General features: G+C 44.1%; 1 protein-coding gene and 1 long non-coding RNA gene across 2 annotated transcripts; both read left to right on the top strand.

Moving 5' to 3' along the window:
* Window positions 1-1,132: 1,132 nt before the first annotated feature.
* LOC131891305 (uncharacterized) lies at window positions 1,133-1,879 on the top strand. Its single transcript, XM_059240831.1, has one exon. It carries the CDS (start codon window positions 1,133-1,135, stop codon window positions 1,877-1,879), a length of 747 nt encoding a protein of 248 aa, XP_059096814.1.
* Window positions 1,880-2,880: 1,001 nt separating this feature from the next.
* LOC131891919 (uncharacterized) lies at window positions 2,881-4,532 on the top strand. Its single transcript, XR_009374494.1, has 3 exons — window positions 2,881-3,840; window positions 3,925-4,146; window positions 4,205-4,532. It is a non-coding gene; the product is annotated as an uncharacterized LOC131891919 (long non-coding RNA).
* Window positions 4,533-9,455: the final 4,923 nt, after the last annotated feature.

The following is a 9,455-nucleotide window of genomic DNA, read 5'->3' as shown; positions in this document are numbered from 1 at the left end:
CTCCTTGATGCCTCTGAATACGAGGTTTAGCCTCCAATCCTGCAACTGGGTTACACACTGAATTACTTGCTCGGGTGCCACAGTCAGGTTCTTTTTCAGCTTGTCCACATAGGTATCACTCTCGCAATGCACTTTGATGGAGGCCTTGACTACCTCCTCGAGGCTCTTTGTGTCACTTTTCTCACCTTTTTCAAGGATACCAATCCTCTCCTTGAGTTGTTTGTTCTCTTTCTTCACCTCCGTCAGTTCCACCGCAAAGTTTCTGAGCTCTTTCTTCAACTTGAAGAGAAAGGTCCTTGACGGTAGGCTTTGCCATTTTGTTCTGGCCCTCCCAATTTCCAGAGCCTCTCGTGACAGAATGCTTTTCAGATTGACAGTCGTTATGGGTTGTTGAGGGGCGGGGCCTCTCTACGCGCCAAGTACTGCAACCATAAAATTAGGTCACGTCACATTGTACTTTAGAAGCACTGCCTTCATTCACTTAGTGGGTGTTTGAAATTTCGCTAAATGTTAAAGGAGCACTTTGACAGGTGTGTGCTCACCTCGAACGCAAACAAAGACTCGAAAGTTACTTGAGGTGGGAGGTACCCAAGTCCTATGCAATGTGTCTGGACCCCGTCCCCGCCCCCTTGTTCCAAGTTAGTTCCATTTCGCTGTCTTCTCTGCAATTCACGGACTCAGCCACTCCGGCCTGCGCCCCTGCGCTCTGGACGTGGCCCAATGCTTTGTTTGGCCCGGCGTAAAAAGGGACGTAAGGAAGTGGTGTCAAGAATGTATCCCGTGTCAGCGCGCAAAGATCAGTGTCTACACCCGTGCCCCATTGACCTGTCGTCCTCCCCAGGATCGCTGCTTTGGGTCAGTCAAAGTGGATGTTGTCGGTGCGTTTTCCACAAATGAGGGTAACGTTTACCTTTTTACTGTGATTGACCGCTCTACCAGATGGGCCGAGGCTATTCCCCTTGCCGATTGCACGGCTGCCTCTTATATATCCTGGATATCACGGTTCGGTGTGCCTGACGATCTCACTACAGATTGTGGGGCCCAGTTCACAAGTAAGCTCTGGGCTGAGTTAGCCGTCCTTCTTGGCATTGATCTCCGCCACACTACCACCTACCATCCCCAGTGTAATGGGATGGTTGAGAGGTGGCAAAGATCCCTCAAGGCCTTGCTCAAAGCAAGACTTTGCGATGGAGCAAATTGGATGGATTCTCTTCCCCTTGCTCTCCTGGGACTTCGTTCGGCTTGGCGCGCCGATGGTGGCTTCAGCGCTGCCCAACTTCTATACGGCTCCCCCTTGCGGTTTCCCGAAAGATGTCTCGCTCCCACTCCCCGCAGCCTTGACCCAGCTGCAGAGCTGCCGTTTGTCCAAAACCTCCGCCGCCGTCTTCAATTGGTGGCACCGCCTCCCGTTCGTTTTCATGGCGACCCGCCGGTCCAACTTCCTACGGATTTGAGCGTCACAGACTGTGTGTTCGTGCGCCATGATACTCACCGTGACTCGCTCCAAGCTCCCTATGACGGCCTGTTTCTTGTGTTGGATCAGAACCCTAAATTTTTAATTCTGGATCTCAATGGCAAGCCCGATTCCGTCTCAGTGGACCGGCTCAAAGTCGCCCACGGCGTTTCTGCCGCTGATGTTCCCGTCCACCGTCGCCGGGGCCGCCCGCCTAATGTGCGTCCTGCTCGGCTCAGCCCCAATCTTGCCATTGGAGATCCCCCTTGCAATGTCAATCAGGGTCCCAACCAGGATATTGACTGGCAGCTCCCTCAACCCCTAGCTATCCGCCCTCAAGTTACCCGAGCTGGGCGTGTTACACGACCCCCTGCCAATTTTACCCATTTTGTGACTCACGATATCTATTCTCTCCAACATTGTTAATTCGTTTTCGTTCGCTGGGGGCGAGTTATGTAGAGTCACCATAGCATTAGTTGATCTTTTTTACCATTTGTATTTCCCACTTTTATGACGACATCAAAAAGGGTTTGGCTGTTGTGTATCTGTGCCCTGATGAAAAAAATTATGGTGCGTCTACACGAGAAACTTACCCTCAAAAAGTTTGCCTAACAATTTTGGAAATGTTTGGTATTTGACAAACAGTTCATCTCTGAGCCGTCTACACGTGAAACTGCCGGATCAAAACGGTTTGAGAAATATTTTGATTCAGATTTCTAATCCGATGAACTTGCAAGTGATTGTATCATTTCTCAATGGGTCTTTCATTCAGTATTTATGTTATGCACGGTAAACAAGATGATTAGTATAATGAACATAGGGAAACTGAGGAATTAAATTTGAAAAAACACCGATGGGCACTGTCATGATAAGAATGTTTCGCTTTCCAAAAAGGTCCTTTATTTTGCCAATTTCAATCTGTGCGGTCATATTTTGGCAGAAAGGCATGTTTTGCCCCGTTCTATGAACTGTACCATAAGCCACCTGATGATGCAATTTTAATAACATTTTCGCTTTTCGAAAGATTTTCGACATTCATTTGTACTATAAATCATAAACCAACTGTTCGGAAAAGAAAACCTGAGCAATTTTCCAACTCATTATAATCGTGAATAAATGGACAACAGTTCTCCAATAGTATCATTTGCTCATTAAAATTATTTTTCAATGGCTTGTAATCAGTGATGACTGCAAAACTCCCTAAACCCCCCAAATAGATTCGGCACTTCTTAATTGCCCAGTAGATCTCCAAAGCTTCCAGCTCTTAAATAGCGTATCTTCTCTCTGCATCTTTCAGGAACCGGGATCCGCACTGAATAAGTGACCACTCACCATCGTGGTGCTGCATAAGCGCAAAACCAAGGCCTTTCAATTTAGATGCGTCTGTCTGAAGGACAGTTTCTGCCTCAGTTTTCATTCCCAAAATAGGAGGAGAGGTAAGAGCCGATTTCACCTTCTCAAACGCGTTCATGTGTTCGGGACACCATGAAAACACATTCTTTGTTTTTTAGCAAGCCTGTGAGGGGTTCAGCATTGTGAGCAATCTCGGTCGAAAATTGACCCAACTGGTTGACAAGACCCATAAACGACCTCAGGTCTTGACGATCCTCTGGGCGAGGGAATCTCGAGATGGCGGCAACTTTCTCGCGATCGGCCTTAATACTATTGCGAGATGTACGATATCCGACAAAATCAATCTCTTCTGCCCCGCCAATGCGCTCTTTTTGGCATTGACGGTCAAGCCGAAACGGACACAACGTTCCAGAATCTCACAGGTAACGCGAACCAGGTCAGGATACAATTCCTTTCCCACAGCCATATCGTTAATAACCTTTTGAATGCCGAGACCAGACATTGCGACATCGCCTCTATAAGAGAAGGAATCACCGGTTGAAATAAATTCCATGGGTGAACGGAAAAAACAATGCTTCTCAAAAGGAGTAATGAAAGTGGCCAGTGGCATTTGCCAGTAGCCTTTGACCAGATCCAACTTGATGAAATAAATAGCCTCGAATGGAGTCTTGATGGGATGATAAGAACAAACGACTTCAGTATTCAATCTGGTTAAGTCAACACACAGGCAGTAAGATCCCTCTGGTTTTGGTACAACAACCAAGGGATGGCACCAAGGTGTGGGAATATCACCCACGGGTTCTATTATCCGACTATCAACCATCTTATCCAAACTGGATTTGACGGGGTCCAATTGAGGTATTGGGATTTGATGCGCAGTACTAATGGCAAACGATATTGCTGCTTCCTTCAAGTTGATGACCATAGGATCACCCACGGTTGGACCGCGCATGGGTTTTAAACTTGAATAATCAAATGCATCGACTTAAGTTTGGATTCAACGTTTATGAAGTCTTCCCTAGAAGGCAAAGAAGGTAAGGAAGTAATCCAATCTTCTCACTCTTTCAACGACCAAACAGTCGGATCCGGGTTTAGTTCGACCTTCCTTTCAATTGCAGAAATCATTGTTTGTGGAAAATTGGGTCCAACAACACCCAGGGCCCGACAAGCATCCAAAGTTCAGATATTAGCCGTCAATATCATAACTGACCACTATTGTTACGTCTTGGGCCTTATGATCCTCGTCTAAAGACAAGTAAGCTCGCAACGAACCAACCAAGCTAAGAGATCGACCATCAACACCAGAAATGGTGGAGTTTGACGAACGTTGATCAAGAGTGGTTAGTTGGCAACTATCGGAATCCCCAAATTGATTAATACCAATGATAATGACGTCAGCTCCCGTATCAGCGCAGAACCGAATGCTGACCAACTTGGACGATTCGTGGGGTGAAACCATAACGTTGATGCGGTTCTCGCGCTCACGAGCGGAAGACGAAGCCACTTGGAGATGTACCCCACCCGCACGTTTCTCCTCTCTCCTTGAACGACTCTTTTGACGGCAGACGGGTTGCCAATGCCCAGTACGACCACATGCATGGCAAGACAATTTCAATGCCGGACAATCCTCACGAGAATGGGTCTTGGAAAGACCACACAGCAGGCACTGCTCGGACGGTAAAGTCTTGTTAAAAGTCATCTTACCCGACTTCCCCCCATTCTTCATGTATTTGGACTTGGTCACATGGACAACTTGATAAAGAACCCCCACGGTTGAAGATGAAGACTGATGACCGAAGTCGCGTGCACCCCGTCTAGCAGTCTCAAGTTCAAGTATACCCTTGCGGGTTTCATTGAATGTTGAAGGATTGCGTTCCATATTCTTGGCCTTATTGGAGTCATTCTTCATCCTTGATTTTGACTGCGACAGTATAATCTGCCAATTCTCGAAGGGAGTTAGAGAAAGATAAATAATCCTGACCCTCCTTCTGTCTCATAGCCAAAAGTTCTCGCATGTCGAGGTGAATATTTCGGAGACTGCAAAGGTGCTCCTTAATTAGGTCCAAAATCTCGACGACCGTACGACCTGTATTGGTTTTGATCCCAAGCGAATGTTGGATGATACTTAAGAATCCCAAAGAAAAACATTCCCAGAAGAGTCCTCCAACCTGGGTAAGTTGGTTCCTTTGATCTAGACATATAAGGAGAGAGTAATCATCCCATAATGGACGCCACCGTGTGAACCCTTTATGATCCGTGTCGTCTTGTAGTAACGGAGATTTCTTCACATCTAATCAAGAAAGAGACAAAGTCTGCCCAGACTCACCAGTGGGATGAGGTCAATCCTCACCCGCTGGTCGGAGTAGTGAAGCTTCGACATCACGTTAAAAACCGATCAATTTGGAATGGGCTTTCAAAAGAGCGGAGGACACATAGATCGAGTAAAGGTTCAGATGGAAGTGGATTTCTTGAATAAACACACTCGGAAGTAAACGTCAATTGCAACTTGCATGACAACATTACAACATATGTACTTGTAATAGCGACTTTCGTTGTAATTCAAACCAAAGGAACAACTTTCCTAAAAAACCATCTTGGATTTTAGCTCAGATTACAATATTAATCCACTTAAAACTTACAAAGAGCCAATGTTTAAAAAAGCGTAATCAATAGACGTTTGGTGTAACCTTTATTGCGTTTACAACTAGTGTCATCCAAATCAATTGAGATCACGATAAGATATCACGCTTTCAAAGATTCCGTTTGCATCAAATTTGAATACAAATTGCTCCGGTTATATCTTACAACAATTGCCAAAACAATTAATATGCTTTTTCTCTGCCTAAAATATGAATGGAAATATTTCACTTTTCTAAAAGTGATAGAAAAACCAGAAATTAGTTTGCAATATAACTTAAAACTGACTTAATGTCAATATTTCATAATTTTGATGCTATACTTGTCAATCATAACTTTAATCAAGCTTAATTTTGAGTTTTGACGAAATTATATAAACGTTGAATAAACCAATGGGCAGGCAAACCAGACATTTGAGTAGTATGGTGTGTCTTGATCAAAGCTTTGTAACGAATTAGGGGGGTACTACGCAGACAAAGTGTCATTGATAATTGGGAAGGCCAATGAATTATAGAAATATGGTATTGCGAAATAATGTAGGAACCAAACCTTTTATTTAGTATTTCGCTCCTTGCGATGGCCAGAGTTGAATTGCTGAATAGGTTGAGCAATAGGTGGAAATGCTGCGTTCTTTTTTGTTGTCATGTTGGTAAAATATTCCTTCTTTTTTAAAAATGTTTCCCAATATTTTTCGTCCTCTTTCTAGATACGAGTATATCCATCTACTTTATTGTAGTGATTGAGCGACCAAGGCATCAACTCATTATATCCTGATTTAGTAATTAAGAAACAACACATATCAAATTGTTATGATGGCCACGAGTCTAGAATCGTCATATTTTACTCAAAAAGATGCCTTTTCCTCTGAAATTCTTTAGTCTTATCACTTAATTCAAATTCATAATTATAGGTTTTAGGTCTGACGCCTTTACGAATTCCGTTGCTACGTAGATTTAGAAGGGCAAAAGACATAAAATATAAACAAAAGATTTTGCAAATGAATGAACATGGCCAAGTCTGGGTCCCAAATGTAACTAAAAAACTCAAAAGCGGTATTCTAAGTTATCCAGTAGTGACCACATAAAGGTTGTGCCATTTACCTCCCCCATACCCACATGCCTCACCAACATTAGCTTTAATGCTTTAACTTGCTAACGAAACACAGGTGGAAATAGCTACATATTCAATAGCGGGGGGCTTTCTTTGCGTGCAGTTTAACAAAGCTAGGCCTGAAGAAAGCCCACACGGTAAGGCACCTTGATTGCGTTCACCATTTTATGCCGTTGAAGATGAAGTTAAGAACGTGGACTTGACCAAGGTTCTCTTCCCAAAAGAGGGCATGATGAAATGGAGAATGCGCTTTAGGTATTGACCTTATGGACTTTTTGAAATCCGAACTTGAATAAACTACATGTAAAGAGAGACAAGGCTAATGAATACGTAGTTTTCTTTTATTCGATACGGTTCTCAAGATAGGATTTTCATTAAAAACCACTTGAAAGCCAAATCTGACATGTGGAATGTTTTTTCTCTTCACGACTGACTGGAAGCTTGCTTTCCAGCCACTTGGGAACACAGAGCCATGAAAGAGCTTTTTATAAACCAGCGGGGCCCTTCTTTGCGTGGAGTTTATAAAAGTGAGGCTTGAGGAAAGTCAACAAGGTCAAGCTTTCTTGAATACGTTCGCCATATCATCCCGTCGAGTTTGAAGAGAAAAGCGATGAGGGCCTGCCCGAGCTTCTCTTCACATCAGAGGGCATGAGAAAATGGCGAACGCATTCAAGGGATCTTGGCCGGTGGACTTTTTGAGATCAAAACTTGAATAAACTCCATGCAAAAAACGCCGCTGCTATTGAATAAATAGCAATTCTTTTGCAAGGACAAGGACAGTTTTTAGCCGTTATGATTTTCCCTCAAAACTACTCGAAGTGCTCGAACTACTTTGACGTTAGAGAATGTCTATTTTCTTCACGAGCGAGTGGCTGAAAACTTAGATTCTGGCCACTCGTGAACACAGAGCCATGAAATAAGATTTCTAATGTGTAGAGACTAAAGTAAGAGAATGGCAATGTCAACAATCTCGATGCCAAGAACCTGATTGGTTGTTGTGTAAATTAATGAGCTGACCATAGCATGTTCTTCCAATTTTGAAGCATTGATTACCAATGTGTTTCGCACGTCATGCGCATTCATTTGACATTAATGAGATCCAAGACCAGTTCATATTGGATGATTATTGTATACATGTTGGACAGAAACATTCACACAAACATTATTTTTATTGAGTGCATGATAGATTTTGGCTGAAAATTGGCTCCCTGTTGTCGAGCCCAGGGTGGCATGATTTTGCTCATTTCCTGGCACTCTTAATTAGGAGAAGAAAGTGGTACAATGAACTTGCAGAAATTTTGGTCATCCCAAATTTTGGAGATGAAGCATGAAATAAAGTAAAAAGGGAGACTGAACTATGCAACATTTAAATTGTTTATTGTTTATTGTTACTTCCACTCAAACCTCCCATGAGGGTGCATATAGAGTTTTGAATCATTTTACACGGGAAGGAACGATTTGAAAGGAATGTCAAAGATAGGATATATGATTGCTATATCCTCATAACTATGCATCTTTCTCTTCTGGATGTTGTTGGGTTTGCTCCCAAAAATAAAGACCAGTGAAGTTATCGATCTCACCACGTGTATTCCTTGTTCCCATAAGTCCAACTATAATCCAACATGGCGCTGTCGGTGTTAGCCGTTTTATAACGGAAGAACCTCCTTCCCCTCTTTGTCACCGTTGGTTCGGTCGTGATTCTTGGTGCCCTCCATACAATAACCGAGGCTGTCGGGCGAATGACCCCTCGCATTTGTTTGGATCCAGATCTAAGACATGACCATGACGACCATTAGAGCATACATCCGGACGCACAAAGGTCATTTCACGCGTGAAAAGAGGTTTTTGGAAACTGTGGCTGCGGGCAACGATGTAGATCGACAACTTCTCCACGGTCTTATAAATAGTCTGCAGCAACGGGTTGCTACCATCGCTGAGCTTTATGAAGAACTTACTCTTGAAGAACCAAAGATTGCGGACGATCAAGAATCCGAACTTGAAGAGCTGATGGGACAACTCGGTGAGGCTGGACATGCAGTTTGCTCTGCAGGACAACCTTCTACAGTCCTTGGTCAGGCTCCAATCCCGCCTGATCGTCCAACTCAATTCAGAGTGGCTAGCGATTTAAGGCCTTCTCTTCTAACACTAGAAGCGACACCTCCAGAAATGCGGGTCTGGATCAAGACGATTCAGGCATACCATTCAGCATCAAACATGTGTATCCTCGGGATAAGGGAACAACAGGCCTATTTCCTGGCCAGACTGGAAGGTGAGTTGCTCACTACAATGACAGGTCGCATTGTGGATCACACCATCCCCGAGTGTTTTACCCTCTTGGAGGAACGATTTTTGGAAATTTATCCCCTATTTGGCCGTCGCCTTGCATGGAAGCAATGTCGCAAGAAACAATCGCAGAGATTAACGGATTATTACCATCAGTTGAGACTCCTTGGAGATGAGGCCGAACTGAATAGGATGACGGTTGAAGAACATCACATGTTTGAATTGATTTTTGCATGCCGCCACGACAAAGATCTCTTTCTAAAACTCCTTGAACTTCAAAATCCAACATTGGAGAGGGTTCTTGCTACGGCCACGGCTTTTGAGTCGGCCCGTGGAATCCGGGAACAAGCCGTACCGACAATATCAGTTGTGGCATCCGTCTCTGATCGGAAAGAATGTGACAGATGCGGGCGTACAGGACATGATCGTGGACGTTGCCCCGTTCGGGCAATAATTTGTCACGGATGTGGGAAGTCTGGACATCTATCTCGCCTTTGTCGTCGCCGCACGAGTTCTAGGGAACGCTTTGGATCACGTGCTAGAGGCCGATTCAATTCACATGATGGAATCCGGGATCGGGACTCGTCTTTTGCCAGTAATCGCTCTCGCAATAGTTCCC

This window comes from Tigriopus californicus, chromosome 12 (genome assembly GCF_007210705.1).
Source record: "Tigriopus californicus strain San Diego chromosome 12, Tcal_SD_v2.1, whole genome shotgun sequence".
Classification (NCBI taxonomy): Eukaryota; Metazoa; Arthropoda; class Copepoda; order Harpacticoida; family Harpacticidae; genus Tigriopus; species Tigriopus californicus.
The sequence above is the reverse complement of the archived record's forward strand: the minus strand, read 5'-3'. Positions and strand labels throughout refer to the sequence as shown.

Coding starts and splice junctions, on each gene's coding strand:
- LOC131891305 (XM_059240831.1), top strand. CDS start 1,133: ATGGTTGAGAGGTGGCAAAGATCCCTCAAGGCCTTGCTCAAAGCAAGA.